General features: G+C 40.7%; 1 protein-coding gene across 1 annotated transcript; it reads left to right on the plus strand.

Annotated features, from left to right (window-relative positions):
- The first annotated feature begins 12045 nt into the window (after window positions 1-12045).
- On the plus strand, window positions 12046-16405 carry LOC138029284 (potassium voltage-gated channel subfamily A member 1-like). Its single transcript, XM_068877005.1, has one exon. The coding sequence runs from the start codon at window positions 13332-13334 to the stop codon at window positions 14577-14579; it is 1248 nt and encodes a 415-aa protein (XP_068733106.1). The 5' UTR covers window positions 12046-13331; the 3' UTR covers window positions 14580-16405.
- Window positions 16406-16923: the final 518 nt, after the last annotated feature.

A 16923-nucleotide genomic window follows, 5' to 3' on the forward strand; every position in this document is an offset into this window, starting at 1 on the left:
AGTATGTTTTTTTTTGGGTTTGTTTGTTTGTTTTTTTAAAGGGTTTTTCTGCTTATGTGAAAAATACGTTTTCTCCCCCGGCCCCCTTGTTATGCATGATCTTCGCGGAAATTACATGATTCTGTCCCTCAATAAACCTGGAACAACCAGTTATGGTCTTAGTTCTCTTTTTTCTTACGTATCAGCTAAGTTGCGGAATGCGCTAGCTGATTTTATCCGTACCTATGAGTTTACTGGTTTTAAAAGAGAATCCAGGGCCGCATTTTGTACAGCGGCTTTTCTTTTTAATGAATATATCTTTAAATATTATGTATTTAGCAGGTATCTGTAGATGATATGTGTGGTAGCTGTAAATGTAATGTCTCGAAGATATTAGCTCCTGTAGTTATTCGGAAAAAGCTTATGACTGTATGTATGTTACCTTTAGCAGGGCGCATGCGCCCACTTTGTAATCTGCGACTCCAGTGCTTACCATATGACAGATAAAATGACTTTTCTTTTCAATATATAAGCCATCTAATTCTTACGCTATATTGACAAGGGCGGTTTGGAGCTGTGAGTAGGCGTGGGATTTGTCACATATGGTTTAGGGGCCGACATATCTCTCCCTCAATGCCGTACCGGGAGGCAAGGTCGGTAGCAGAAAGCAGCGAAGGGCCAACTGCGTCCAAAAGCGATCGCACGGGCCGAAATCCCGGGATGACTCGTTTGGTACGACGCTCCAGCGCCGGTGTCTGGAGGTACTGCGTTTTTCTCTCTTGTTCAAACATTCCGTCAGCGCATGCGCAAATGTTCTGGCTCTTCGATAGCTAGCCTACCAAAAAAAATGAACATGCTGTTTTTTTTTTGTTTTTTTTTTTTTTTTCATTTTTTAAACCAGCAATTGACATTTCAGTTGATTTCATAGGCACAAACGTAACGTAAGAACCGTGCGTTTCTGGTCTTGTCTCAGAGAGAGGCGAGAGATGGTTTCATGCAGACTGGGACGCCTTAAAGGCTCTGTTGTAAACATGGTGGTTCACGAGTGAAGTTGTCTCTCTGGCCTTTCTGTGGACGAATTCCAAGACCTACCGATACAATTTGGGCAAGTTTTGACAGCTAAAAACGTCAATGGAGGCTCTATTTTGCTGGTAGGACTGGGTGGCCCGACACTTATAAAAAAATCTGTGAAATGAGAATCGGCACTCTTCCCTTGTCATGGAATGGCAGAATTACCCAGAATTCTTTTTGGGCATGAGCGAGGCAACTTAAGAAGCACGAGACTGGCCCTCATCGAATGGCTGAAGCGCGGCCTGAGGAAATGATTTCTAGCCAGATACTCAGGAGTAGACGTGGTGTGTGCTGTTAACTTAGATTTTGGATTTCTGAACAAGTTTTTAATCATAGAAAATTCGCGACAAAGTTGTGCTTTCATTTCGCTGTAATTCTTGTGTCAAAGAAACGGTATAATGATGTAAATAGGAGAATAACGATATTTATATTTGCAGATTACCTGTCCTCTTACTACGAAAGTCAAGCTCTACATCTCTATGCAATAAGCGCATTCAAAATTTCCTCGCATTACTTGATAAAAGTATGTTTTTTTTTGGGTTTGTTTGTTTGTTTTTTTAAAGGGTTTTTCTGCTTATGTGAAAAATACGTTTTCTCCCCCGGCCCCCTTGTTATGCATGATCTTCGCGGAAATTACATGATTCTGTCCCTCAATAAACCTGGAACAACCAGTTATGGTCTTAGTTCTCTTTTTTCTTACGTATCAGCTAAGTTGCGGAATGCGCTAGCTGATTTTATCCGTACCTATGAGTTTACTGGTTTTAAAAGAGAATCCAGGGCCGCATTTTGTACAGCGGCTTTTCTTTTTAATGAATATATCTTTAAATATTATGTATTTAGCAGGTATCTGTAGATGATATGTGTGGTAGCTGTAAATGTAATGTCTCGAAGATATTAGCTCCTGTAGTTATTCGGAAAAAGCTTATGACTGTATGTATGTTACCTTTAGCAGGGCGCATGCGCCCACTTTGTAATCTGCGACTCCAGTGCTTACCATATGACAGATAAAATGACTTTTCTTTTCAATATATAAGCCATCTAATTCTTACGCTATATTGACAAGGGCGGTTTGGAGCTGTGAGTAGGCGTGGGATTTGTCACATATGGTTTAGGGGCCGACATATCTCTCCCTCAATGCCGTACCGGGAGGCAAGGTCGGTAGCAGAAAGCAGCGAAGGGCCAACTGCGTCCAAAAGCGATCGCACGGGCCGAAATCCCGGGATGACTCGTTTGGTACGACGCTCCAGCGCCGGTGTCTGGAGGTACTGCGTTTTTCTCTCTTGTTCAAACATTCCGTCAGCGCATGCGCAAATGTTCTGGCTCTTCGATAGCTAGCCTACCAAAAAAAATGAACATGCTGTTTTTTTTTTTTGTTTTTTTTTTTCATTTTTTAAACCAGCAATTGACATTTCAGTTGATTTCATAGGCACAAACGTAACGTAAGAACCGTGCGTTTCTGGTCTTGTCTCAGAGAGAGGCGAGAGATGGTTTCATGCAGACTGGGACGCCTTAAAGGCTCTGTTGTAAACATGGTGGTTCACGAGTGAAGTTGTCTCTCTGGCCTTTCTGTGGACGAATTCCAAGACCTACCGATACAATTTGGGCAAGTTTTGACAGCTAAAAACGTCAATGGAGGCTCTATTTTGCTGGTAGGACTGGGTGGCCCGACACTTATAAAAAAATCTGTGAAATGAGAATCGGCACTCTTCCCTTGTCATGGAATGGCAGAATTACCCAGAATTCTTTTTGGGCATGAGCGAGGCAACTTAAGAAGCACGAGACTGGCCCTCATCGAATGGCTGAAGCGCGGCCTGAGGAAATGATTTCTAGCCAGATACTCAGGAGTAGACGTGGTGTGTGCTGTTAACTTAGATTTTGGATTTCTGAACAAGTTTTTAATCATAGAAAATTCGCGACAAAGTTGTGCTTTCATTTCGCTGTAATTCTTGTGTCAAAGAAACGGTATAATGATGTAAATAGGAGAATAACGATATTTATATTTGCAGATTACCTGTCCTCTTACTACGAAAGTCAAGCTCTACATCTCTATGCAATAAGCGCATTCAAAATTTCCTCGCATTACTTGATAAAAGTATGTTTTTTTTTGGGTTTGTTTGTTTGTTTTTTTAAAGGGTTTTTCTGCTTATGTGAAAAATACGTTTTCTCCCCCGGCCCCTTGTTATGCATGATCTTCGCGGAAATTACATGATTCTGTCCCTCAATAAACCTGGAACAACCAGTTATGGTCTTAGTTCTCTTTTTTCTTACGTATCAGCTAAGTTGCGGAATGCGCTAGCTGATTTTATCCGTACCTATGAGTTTACTGGTTTTAAAAGAGAATCCAGGGCCGCATTTTGTACAGCGGCTTTTCTTTTTAATGAATATATCTTTAAATATTATGTATTTAGCAGGTATCTGTAGATGATATGTGTGGTAGCTGTAAATGTAATGTCTCGAAGATATTAGCTCCTGTAGTTATTCGGAAAAAGCTTATGACTGTATGTATGTTACCTTTAGCAGGGCGCATGCGCCCACTTTGTAATCTGCGACTCCAGTGCTTACCATATGACAGATAAAATGACTTTTCTTTTCAATATATAAGCCATCTAATTCTTACGCTATATTGACAAGGGCGGTTTGGAGCTGTGAGTAGGCGTGGGATTTGTCACATATGGTTTAGGGGCCGACATATCTCTCCCTCAATGCCGTACCGGGAGGCAAGGTCGGTAGCAGAAAGCAGCGAAGGGCCAACTGCGTCCAAAAGCGATCGCACGGGCCGAAATCCCGGGATGACTCGTTTGGTACGACGCTCCAGCGCCGGTGTCTGGAGGTACTGCGTTTTTCTCTCTTGTTCAAACATTCCGTCAGCGCATGCGCAAATGTTCTGGCTCTTCGATAGCTAGCCTACCAAAAAAAAATGAACATGCTGTTTTTTTTTTTTGTTTTTTTTTTTCATTTTTTAAACCAGCAATTGACATTTCAGTTGATTTCATAGGCACAAACGTAACGTAAGAACCGTGCGTTTCTGGTCTTGTCTCAGAGAGAGGCGAGAGATGGTTTCATGCAGACTGGGACGCCTTAAAGGCTCTGTTGTAAACATGGTGGTTCACGAGTGAAGTTGTCTCTCTGGCCTTTCTGTGGACGAATTCCAAGACCTACCGATACAATTTGGGCAAGTTTTGACAGCTAAAAACGTCAATGGAGGCTCTATTTTGCTGGTAGGACTGGGTGGCCCGACACTTATAAAAAAATCTGTGAAATGAGAATCGGCACTCTTCCCTTGTCATGGAATGGCAGAATTACCCAGAATTCTTTTTGGGCATGAGCGAGGCAACTTAAGAAGCACGAGACTGGCCCTCATCGAATGGCTGAAGCGCGGCCTGAGGAAATGATTTCTAGCCAGATACTCAGGAGTAGACGTGGTGTGTGCTGTTAACTTAGATTTTGGATTTCTGAACAAGTTTTTAATCATAGAAAATTCGCGACAAAGTTGTGCTTTCATTTCGCTGTAATTCTTGTGTCAAAGAAACGGTATAATGATGTAAATAGGAGAATAACGATATTTATATTTGCAGATTACCTGTCCTCTTACTACGAAAGTCAAGCTCTACATCTCTATGCAATAAGCGCATTCAAAATTTCCTCGCATTACTTGATAAAAGTATGTTTTTTTTGGGTTTGTTTGTTTGTTTTTTTAAAGGGTTTTTCTGCTTATGTGAAAAATACGTTTTCTCCCCGGCCCCCTTGTTATGCATGATCTTCGCGGAAATTACATGATTCTGTCCCTCAATAAACCTGGAACAACCAGTTATGGTCTTAGTTCTCTTTTTTCTTACGTATCAGCTAAGTTGCGGAATGCGCTAGCTGATTTTATCCGTACCTATGAGTTTACTGGTTTTAAAAGAGAATCCAGGGCCGCATTTTGTACAGCGGCTTTTCTTTTTAATGAATATATCTTTAAATATTATGTATTTAGCAGGTATCTGTAGATGATATGTGTGGTAGCTGTAAATGTAATGTCTCGAAGATATTAGCTCCTGTAGTTATTCGGAAAAAGCTTATGACTGTATGTATGTTACCTTTAGCAGGGCGCATGCGCCCACTTTGTAATCTGCGACTCCAGTGCTTACCATATGACAGATAAAATGACTTTTCTTTTCAATATATAAGCCATCTAATTCTTACGCTATATTGACAAGGGCGGTTTGGAGCTGTGAGTAGGCGTGGGATTTGTCACATATGGTTTAGGGGCCGACATATCTCTCCCTCAATGCCGTACCGGGAGGCAAGGTCGGTAGCAGAAAGCAGCGAAGGGCCAACTGCGTCCAAAAGCGATCGCACGGGCCGAAATCCCGGGATGACTCGTTTGGTACGACGCTCCAGCGCCGGTGTCTGGAGGTACTGCGTTTTTCTCTCTTGTTCAAACATTCCGTCAGCGCATGCGCAAATGTTCTGGCTCTTCGATAGCTAGCCTACCAAAAAAAATGAACATGCTGTTTTTTTTTTTGTTTTTTTTTTTCATTTTTTAAACCAGCAATTGACATTTCAGTTGATTTCATAGGCACAAACGTAACGTAAGAACCGTGCGTTTCTGGTCTTGTCTCAGAGAGAGGCGAGAGATGGTTTCATGCAGACTGGGACGCCTTAAAGGCTCTGTTGTAAACATGGTGGTTCACGAGTGAAGTTGTCTCTCTGGCCTTTCTGTGGACGAATTCCAAGACCTACCGATACAATTTGGGCAAGTTTTGACAGCTAAAAACGTCAATGGAGGCTCTATTTTGCTGGTAGGACTGGGTGGCCCGACACTTATAAAAAAATCTATGAAATGAGAATCGGCACTCTTCCCTTGTCATGGAATGGCAGAATTACCCAGAATTCTTTTTGGGCATGAGCGAGGCAACTTAAGAAGCACGAGACTGGCCCTCATCGAATGGCTGAAGCGCGGCCTGAGGAAATGATTTCTAGCCAGATACTCAGGAGTAGACGTGGTGTGTGCTGTTAACTTAGATTTTGGATTTCTGAACAAGTTTTTAATCATAGAAAATTCGCGACAAAGTTGTGCTTTCATTTCGCTGTAATTCTCGTGTCAAAGAAACGGTATAATGATGTAAATAGGAGAATAACGATATTTATATTTGCAGATTACCTGTCCTCTTACTACGAAAGTCAAGCTCTACATCTCTATGCAATAAGCGCATTCAAAATTTCCTCGCATTACTTGATAAAAGTATGTTTTTTTTGGGTTTGTTTGTTTGTTTTTTTAAAGGGTTTTTCTGCTTATGTGAAAAATACGTTTTCTCCCCCGGCCCCCTTGTTATGCATGATCTTCGCGGAAATTACATGATTCTGTCCCTCAATAAACCTGGAACAACCAGTTATGGTCTTAGTTCTCTTTTTTCTTACGTATCAGCTAAGTTGCGGAATGCGCTAGCTGATTTTATCCGTACCTATGAGTTTACTGGTTTTAAAAGAGAATCCAGGGCCGCATTTTGTACAGCGGCTTTTCTTTTTAATGAATATATCTTTAAATATTATGTATTTAGCAGGTATCTGTAGATGATATGTGTGGTAGCTGTAAATGTAATGTCTCGAAGATATTAGCTCCTGTAGTTATTCGGAAAAAGCTTATGACTGTATGTATGTTACCTTTAGCAGGGCGCATGCGCACACTTTGTAATCTGCGACTCCAGTGCTTACCATATGACAGATAAAATGACTTTTCTTTTCAATATATAAGCCATCTAATTCTTACGCTATATTGACAAGGGCGGTTTGGAGCTGTGAGTAGGCGTGGGATTTGTCACATATGGTTTAGGGGCCGACATATCTCTCCCTCAATGCCGTACCGGGAGGCAAGGTCGGTAGCAGAAAGCAGCGAAGGGCCAACTGCGTCCAAAAGCGATCGCACGGGCCGAAATCCCGGGATGACTCGTTTGGTACGACGCTCCAGCGCCGGTGTCTGGAGGTACTGCGTTTTTCTCTCTTGTTCAAACATTCCGTCAGCGCATGCGCAAATGTTCTGGCTCTTCGATAGCTAGCCTACCAAAAAAAATGAACATGCTGTTTTTTTTTGGGGGGGTTTTTTTTTTCCATTTTTTAAACCAGCAATTGACATTTCAGTTGATTTCATAGGCACAAACGTAACGTAAGAACCGTGCGTTTCTGGTCTTGTCTCAGAGAGAGGCGAGAGATGGTTTCATGCAGACTGGGACGCCTTAAAGGCTCTGTTGTAAACATGGTGGTTCACGAGTGAAGTTGTCTCTCTGGCCTTTCTGTGGACGAATTCCAAGACCTACCGATACAATTTGGGCAAGTTTTGACAGCTAAAAACGTCAATGGAGGCTCTATTTTGCTGGTAGGACTGGGTGGCCCGACACTTATAAAAAAATCTATGAAATGAGAATCGGCACTCTTCCCTTGTCATGGAATGGCAGAATTACCCAGAATTCTTTTTGGGCATGAGCGAGGCAACTTAAGAAGCACGAGACTGGCCCTCATCGAATGGCTGAAGCGCGGCCTGAGGAAATGATTTCTAGCCAGATACTCAGGAGTAGACGTGGTGTGTGCTGTTAACTTAGATTTTGGATTTCTGAACAAGTTTTTAATCATAGAAAATTCGCGACAAAGTTGTGCTTTCATTTCGCTGTAATTCTCGTGTCAAAGAAACGGTATAATGATGTAAATAGGAGAATAACGATATTTATATTTGCAGATTACCTGTCCTCTTACTACGAAAGTCAAGCTCTACATCTCTATGCAATAAGCGCATTCAAAATTTCCTCGCATTACTTGATAAAAGTATGTTTTTTTTGGGTTTGTTTGTTTGTTTTTTTAAAGGGTTTTTCTGCTTATGTGAAAAATACGTTTTCTCCCCCGGCCCCCTTGTTATGCATGATCTTCGCGGAAATTACATGATTCTGTCCCTCAATAAACCTGGAACAACCAGTTATGGTCTTAGTTCTCTTTTTTCTTACGTATCAGCTAAGTTGCGGAATGCGCTAGCTGATTTTATCCGTACCTATGAGTTTACTGGTTTTAAAAGAGAATCCAGGGCCGCATTTTGTACAGCGGCTTTTCTTTTTAATGAATATATCTTTAAATATTATGTATTTAGCAGGTATCTGTAGATGATATGTGTGGTAGCTGTAAATGTAATGTCTCGAAGATATTAGCTCCTGTAGTTATTCGGAAAAAGCTTATGACTGTATGTATGTTACCTTTAGCAGGGCGCATGCGCACACTTTGTAATCTGCGACTCCAGTGCTTACCATATGACAGATAAAATGACTTTTCTTTTCAATATATAAGCCATCTAATTCTTACGCTATATTGACAAGGGCGGTTTGGAGCTGTGAGTAGGCGTGGGATTTGTCACATATGGTTTAGGGGCCGACATATCTCTCCCTCAATGCCGTACCGGGAGGCAAGGTCGGTAGCAGAAAGCAGCGAAGGGCCAACTGCGTCCAAAAGCGATCGCACGGGCCGAAATCCCGGGATGACTCGTTTGGTACGACGCTCCAGCGCCGGTGTCTGGAGGTACTGCGTTTTTCTCTCTTGTTCAAACATTCCGTCAGCGCATGCGCAAATGTTCTGGCTCTTCGATAGCTAGCCTACCAAAAAAAATGAACATGCTGTTTTTTTTGGGGGGGTTTTTTTTTTTCATTTTTTAAACCAGCAATTGACATTTCAGTTGATTTCATAGGCACAAACGTAACGTAAGAACCGTGCGTTTCTGGTCTTGTCTCAGAGAGAGGCGAGAGATGGTTTCATGCAGACTGGGACGCCTTAAAGGCTCTGTTGTAAACATGGTGGTTCACGAGTGAAGTTGTCTCTCTGGCCTTTCTGTGGACGAATTCCAAGACCTACCGATACAATTTGGGCAAGTTTTGACAGCTAAAAACGTCAATGGAGGCTCTATTTTGCTGGTAGGACTGGGTGGCCCGACACTTATAAAAAAATCTATGAAATGAGAATCGGCACTCTTCCCTTGTCATGGAATGGCAGAATTACCCAGAATTCTTTTTGGGCATGAGCGAGGCAACTTAAGAAGCACGAGACTGGCCCTCATCGAATGGCTGAAGCGCGGCCTGAGGAAATGATTTCTAGCCAGATACTCAGGAGTAGACGTGGTGTGTGCTGTTAACTTAGATTTTGGATTTCTGAACAAGTTTTTAATCATAGAAAATTCGCGACAAAGTTGTGCTTTCATTTCGCTGTAATTCTCGTGTCAAAGAAACGGTATAATGATGTAAATAGGAGAATAACGATATTTATATTTGCAGATTACCTGTCCTCTTACTACGAAAGTCAAGCTCTACATCTCTATGCAATAAGCGCATTCAAAATTTCCTCGCATTACTTGATAAAAGTATGTTTTTTTTGGGTTTGTTTGTTTTTTTTTTAAAGGGTTTTTCTGCTTATGTGAAAAATACGTTTTCTCTCCCGGCCCCCTTGTTATGCATGATCTTCGCGGAAATTACATGATTCTGTCCCTCAATAAACCTGGAACAACCAGTTATGGTCTTAGTTCTCTTTTTTCTTACGTATCAGCTAAGTTGCGGAATGCGCTAGCTGATTTTATCCGTACCTATGAGTTTACTGGTTTTAAAAGAGAATCCAGGGCCGCATTTTGTACAGCGGCTTTTCTTTTTAATGAATATATCTTTAAATATTATGTATTTAGCAGGTATCTGTAGATGATATGTGTGGTAGCTGTAAATGTAATGTCTCGAAGATATTAGCTCCTGTAGTTATTCGGAAAAAGCTTATGACTGTATGTATGTTACCTTTAGCAGGGCGCATGCGCCCACTTTGTAATCTGCGACTCCAGTGCTTACCATATGACAGATAAAATGACTTTTCTTTTCAATATATAAGCCATCTAATTCTTACGCTATATTGACAAGGGCGGTTTGGAGCTGTGAGTAGGCGTGGGATTTGTCACATATGGTTTAGGGGCCGACATATCTCTCCCTCAATGCCGTACCGGGAGGCAAGGTCGGTAGCAGAAAGCAGCGAAGGGCCAACTGCGTCCAAAAGCGATCGCACGGGCCGAAATCCCGGGATGACTCGTTTGGTACGACGCTCCAGCGCCGGTGTCTGGAGGTACTGCGTTTTTCTCTCTTGTTCAAACATTCCGTCAGCGCATGCGCAAATGTTCTGGCTCTTCGATAGCTAGCCTACCAAAAAAAAATGAACATGCTGTTTTTTTTTTTTTGGTTTTTTTTTTTCATTTTTTAAACCAGCAATTGACATTTCAGTTGATTTCATAGGCACAAACGTAACGTAAGAACCGTGCGTTTCTGGTCTTGTCTCAGAGAGAGGCGAGAGATGGTTTCATGCAGACTGGGACGCCTTAAAGGCTCTGTTGTAAACATGGTGGTTCACGAGTGAAGTTGTCTCTCTGGCCTTTCTGTGGACGAATTCCAAGACCTACCGATACAATTTGGGCAAGTTTTGACAGCTAAAAACGTCAATGGAGGCTGTATTTTGCTGGTAGGACTGGGTGGCCCGACACTTATAAAAAAATCTATGAAATGAGAATCGGCACTCTTCCCTTGTCATGGAATGGCAGAATTACCCAGAATTCTTTTTGGGCATGAGCGAGGCAACTTAAGAAGCACGAGACTGGCCCTCATCGAATGGCTGAAGCGCGGCCTGAGGAAATGATTTCTAGCCAGATACTCAGGAGTAGACGTGGTGTGTGCTGTTAACTTAGATTTTGGATTTCTGAACAAGTTTTTAATCATAGAAAATTCGCGACAAAGTTGTGCTTTCATTTCGCTGTAATTCTTGTGTCAAAGAAACGGTATAATATACTCCCCATCATGTCTTTTCAATGCCCTGAGATTTAGACAGCTAAAATCCTGTAAAAATTGCCAAATCGCGGTAAACTTAAGAAAATTGCCTTGTGAAGCCAACAAGGCGCATGTACCATCGCTGTGACATTTTTTAAATAGCTTTGAAAGGATCTAAATTACTCTCATGTGTAACGCTTTTTAGAAAATGAAGCAGTGATTTGATTCCCATGTTTACTCTCACAGTAAGTACTCCCGGGAGGTGTGTACGTGACTGTGTCTGGATTGAAATGAGCTGCATTACATTTCCACCGATGAACCTTTGAGGGTCGTGACGCACACCGCCTGTTTGATTAGTATGTGCAATCTTTTTGGCCCGAGGGCGAAAAAGGATTAATTCCACGCGTATTTTCAAAGTGTTCACAAATTGCCCGAGTCGCGACGCTGAAAAAAATCCTTAATTACACGAGGGCACATTGCGATTACGTGTTTATCACATAAAGGGCAAAATTTTATACGAGAGAAAATAAGCCGCGGCGTACATAATACGCGAAAGGAACTATTTATACGAGTATTAACTCCCAGGTCAGGATAAGAACGTAGATTTTGTACCATTTCTACCGGGTGTTCGCGTCTTATGAAAGTCGCGGCTTGTTTTCTCTTGTATAAACGACCCTATTGTGTTTTTAGTTGCAAAAAAGGCAAGTCTGTTAGAATAAATATCGAGAACGGTTCTTTTGAATCGCCGACGATTTTAAAATATCAATTGAAAACAAAAGAACTTTGAAAAAACAATGCTTTCAAAGACAAGAGTTAAAATTTGCATCTACTTTACGAAATGCCGCAGCGATTGCTTTAAATAACTTTTACTGAAACTTACATGTAAGTCCGCTGGCGTATATTTGCATTTACGTTTCGAGCGTTAGCCCTTCGTCAGAGCGAATCGGGCTAATGCTCGAAACGTCAGCTTTTAGAATCTCCGTACGGTGGCCAATTTACATTGAACTCCGTTGATAAAACCAAAATTTTTGTATACTTCTTCCCCACCGACGGTCGACGTAGCACCACAGTTTCATTAGGAACTTCCCCCTTCATTCATTGTGATTGAAAGCAGTTTAACCGCTACTTCTTTTTCACAAAATATACGACTTTTTTGTAAGTTCAAACAGTCCGCAAGATTATCTTTGAACACTTTATGTCACTTCGTTTTTATTTGAACATATTCTCGCCTAACACCTTTTCTGTACTGTTTTTTAACAATCTTAATATTGTTATAACCAGTCGAGGGTTACCACTAAAACGCAAGCTTTACTGCCCCACGGAGTTGTTTGTTATCTTAATAATACGATGCGCAAACATCTGTTAGAGTCTCCTCTTTTGTTCTGATTGATAGTTTCAGGGCGAATCTTATATTTTATTGCTTAGCAATGAAATGTTAAGAGGGTGTTTTAAACCATTTTTTAATGCCCAGAACTTTCTGGTGCCTTGAAAACAATCGTTCCTTTTTCACATTTCTGACGCCATTGGACTGATTTCATCTTTAAGTAAACATACACATCTGTGTAGGGCTAACGTGCGTCAAACAGTTGACGGATGTTCGATGTAAAAAGAGATGACAAAACGCTAAAAATGGATATTCAAATTACGTACCACGCCGAATTAAACATTATAACTATAGTTTTTGTGGCTGACTCCAGTGGGGAAAGTTTCAATAAAGTTAAACCACACACGGTTTGTGCAAGGTCGGATTGAGTTTTCATAAGCACAAAAAACTAAAAAATCAACACCTGCGTTAACAAATTTTTTTGCTTTGTTATAAAATAACAATGCATAAATAAAGGATTTTCGGCCCTCATTTAATGATCACAAAACAGCGATCCCTAATGCTAAAATACACAAAAAAAATTCAGACTTTAGCGAGGAAATATAACTGCAGCGCAAGATCGACAGGTGTTTGGAGGTGTCGTAAATATTTCTTTTGTCTCGATTAGAAAGAATAATACTTAATAAATGGTATAAATTATGTTTTATAAAACTACTGGTGGGGATATATTTACCAGTAAGGACACTCGAAAATTACTAGTTAGTACATTAATAATGTATTTGTTTCTTTTGTTTAAAAAAAAGTTACACCTATTTTATGTGGAGCCAGGTATTATAACCTCACGGTCACCTTCGCGCGTTCTTAGCAAACCTTGCCGTGTTTCATTGGATCTCCTCGTAAAACAAACTTAAGTTGTCATACAAACCGGGGCGTTCATCTCCACATTTGCTGCATGGATAGAGAGGGCAAAAAATAAGAAGCAGTCGTGAAAACATCTTTATTAGGTCCTATCTGTTTGCAAGGTTTTCTACTGTACAGTGTAATGGATCGCATTTACTGCGCGAGCCTAATCTAAACTGCAGGGTACAAGATACGGTATAACTTTGGTGGGTGAAGGTTCCGTGAGGCTGTTGAATCCATTCGGATCTCACCACAAGGCAATGACTTCAACGCCAAGCGATTCTGCATTCCAGTCAATTTTCGACGACCGTGTTGTAATAAATGTAAGTGGAATGATTTTCGAAACACGTCAAGAGACACTTACGCGTTTTCCGAAGACCCTCCTGGGCAACGAAGACAAGCGAAGGCAATTTTACGTGGAAGAATTCAACGAGTATTTCTTTAATCGCAACCGTTCTGCTTTTGAGGCAATCCTTTATTATTACCAATCTCAAGGCCGCCTCAAGCGACCGGTGGATGTCCCTATGTGTATTTTCAAACAGGAAGTTGAATTTTTCGAACTGGGTGAAGATGTCCTGAGCGACATTCGAATCAAAGAAGGTTACATTACGCTGAACACCGAAGTCCGAGAATATCCCAAAAGCAAAATCCAGAGGATGATCTGGGAATTGTTCGACCAACCAGACACATCAACAGCTGCCTCTTGTTTAGCTATCTTTTCTGTGCTTGTTATTTTACTGGCAATCATAGTGTCTATTTTGGAAACGGTCCCTTCACTGAAGGCAAAGAAATTCCCTGGCAATCTGACAAATATCACAGCAGCAGATTTCTCCACAGACACAAACAGTCCTTGGTTTTTGCTAGAGTTGTCTTTTAATGCATGGTTCACATTTGAATACTTGGTCCGCCTGTTAACATGCCCGAATAAGTGTCAATTCTTCACTTCTCTTCTAAACTTCATCGATTTAGCAGCCATTGCGCCGTTCTACATGTTCTTGCTATTAGATAATTCACAAACAACCTCTGTAGCCGTTCTGCGAATTTTACGCATCGTGCGTGTCTTACGAATTTTCAAACTGTCTCGATACTCAAAGAATCTTCAGATTATTGGATACTGTGTGCTCGAGAGCGTTCGTGAACTTGGACTTCTTATGTTATGTCTTTTTTTCAGTGTGGTTGTAACCTCTAGTCTTTTGTATTACATCGAGCTTGGATCACCTAAAACCGATTTTATTAGTGTCCCAGCTACATTTTGGTTTTCTCTGCAAACCATAACAACAATCGGTTACGGAGATATGGTACCACACGATCCGTTTGCAAAACTTGTATCTGCAGCTTGCGCTATATTTGGTGCTGTTACGCTCGCTTTACCTGTTTTAACTTTCGTGTCGAATTTTAATACCCTTTATTACAAAAATGTAATGGAACATCATGAAGGGAACCATATCGAGAAACGTGAAATCTCGAAAACCAGTGAAATTGAAGTCGAGTCGTGTATATCTACCTAGAATTTCGGACATAATTGCTTAATCGTGAGATCGAGATATAGTAATCCTTATTTCAAAAATAATTTTACTTTTCAATTTTTACTTTTAATAGCCAACCACAACCGCGAGTTTCTTTCACAGATGCTTCTTTTCCTCTTCCACTAGGAATTTTTTTAAAGGAAGGCTTTGAGGAGCAAAGTGCTATTCTACCTGTCAGAGAAAAGTAGAGAATTTCTGTTGTGGTTATATCACATTGAAATGCTGTCGTGAATGAATTGATAACCTGCAGTTATAAAAACAAAAGTACACAATTGCAAGGGGTAAATTGATATGTCTGCCTTGTGTGCAAATTGATTTAGATATTATTGTTTTCTAAAATACCGAATAAACATGAATTAAGCAACCTGTAAAATATAATTCCGTAAAATATAAATTCGTTCACGTTTCATTTTTCTCGTTAATTTCAGAAAAAAAGTAAATTATAATAGAAAACTTGTATGGGGTGATATTTTGTTAATGAAACAGGCCGACAAATTAATAAATAACAGATAAGATGTTTCTAGTTGAAAAGATAATAACATCAACTTAAGTAGAAGGAAAGGCCAATCATTAAAGAAATTCTGTTTTCTTTGTTAAATTCGCATCAGGCGCTTACAAAAAAAAGAGAATTAATGGTAAACTGTTCAGTTTTTATGGGTAACTAAATTTACATATATATGCGCAAAACGTCTGTAGGTAATTTTGGCCCGCAACCACAGGTGAAACTGATAAATGTCCAAAAATTGTCTCTTGGTTATTTGGCGCATCAAGCCCACCGTTAATTTTTTAAAATCGGAAATCTTCCAACAAAGGGACCTGATAAAACATCAGTGGCCTGTATGCAATAACGATCTAAAATTTCTCATCTAAAAACTTTCAAGTTCACTTACTATCATGTCAAGTCTATTTTTGTTAACATCAAAACAGGTTGGATATGATAAAAAGAAGATTAACGCCAATAAGGACATACTAAATAAAAACAGACGGTTTGTTTTGAAATAGCAAACAAATTAATGTACTCTGTCTGAGATACATGAAAAATTCTGCGCACTAATCAAAATCAATATTGTTCTTTCGTCCTACCGCGCACCGGTGGCTCAATTGGTTGAGCACCGTGAGTTCAACTCCGGCCGGACCAATACTCAGGGTCTTTAAATAACTGAGGAGAAAGTGCTGCCTTTGTAACGACATCTGCGAATGGTTAGACTTTCAAGTCTTCTCTTTTAAGCCGAAGGTCCCGTCTCGAAACCCTTGGGCATAAATTCTATGCGACGTTAAAGAACCCACGCACTAGCTATTCGAGAAGAGTAGGACATGGAGTTCCTGGTGTTGTGGTCTGATCTATGGATATAGGGGTTAGGTGTCAATTGGGACGAAAATTCTGTTCCTCTCCCCTGCCACTCCATGAATTGTGGCGAATAAATTAAAACTAACACTTGGCATGCGCGGTGGGTTTGGATGACGTTCAACGGTGGTCAGAACAGAAAATATGAAACCTAAAAGAGCCCTGGCTTCGAGAGTGCCGTACTCGTTGATAAATAAAAGCTCATTCTTGTTCGCTTCAGTCGATAAATAAAAAGGTTTACGTTTCTAAGCCATCTCGAATTTGGCGGTGTTAGTCAAATGTCGGCCCAGAGTAAATTATTGCACCCAAATCATCCTTGAAGAGTTTTCTTTGTCTTGCCCACCCCCATAAGACAGATTTAAGTTGAAAATTAAGTCAAGGAAACCGGTCATTATTTATCCCAGATCCGCCCCTGGTGCTCCTATCCTCTCGCACTACAATAGACCATTTTACAGTTGTACCGTACTTATTCGGCTACAAGCCGAGCTCGGCTATAAGCCGAGACCCCAAACTTCTTACGGAAAAAAGCAACTTGATTGACACGAATTGTAAATGCATAATACTCGGCTATAAGCCGAGACCCATTTTAGGTCTTGATGTGTATTATCGACTATGGAATTTTCGTAATTTAAAATACAAATTGACATTGACTGAAGAATTACGGTAGCTAAGTTACCTGGCCTAAGAATGGAAGCGAGGCTGCCGGTGACCCTTTTTTGATACAATCCCTCATGCTTTTGTAATGTTAACCCTTTCACTCCCAAGAGTGCCACTTATAGCTTTTACTCTGTCTAACGCCAGACAATTTACTCGTCAATGGGGAACCCCACAGGAGTGAAAGGGTTAACAACAGCTAGATTCACTCAAAAACTATGTCCCCATTAACCCTTTCACTCCCAAGAGTGCCACTTATAGATTTTACTCTGTCTAACGTCAGACAATTATACTCGTCAATGGGGAGCCCCACGGGGGTGAAAGGTT

The sequence above is a fragment of the Montipora capricornis genome, chromosome 13 (assembly GCF_036669925.1).
Source record: "Montipora capricornis isolate CH-2021 chromosome 13, ASM3666992v2, whole genome shotgun sequence".
Taxonomy (NCBI): Eukaryota; Metazoa; Cnidaria; class Anthozoa; order Scleractinia; family Acroporidae; genus Montipora; species Montipora capricornis.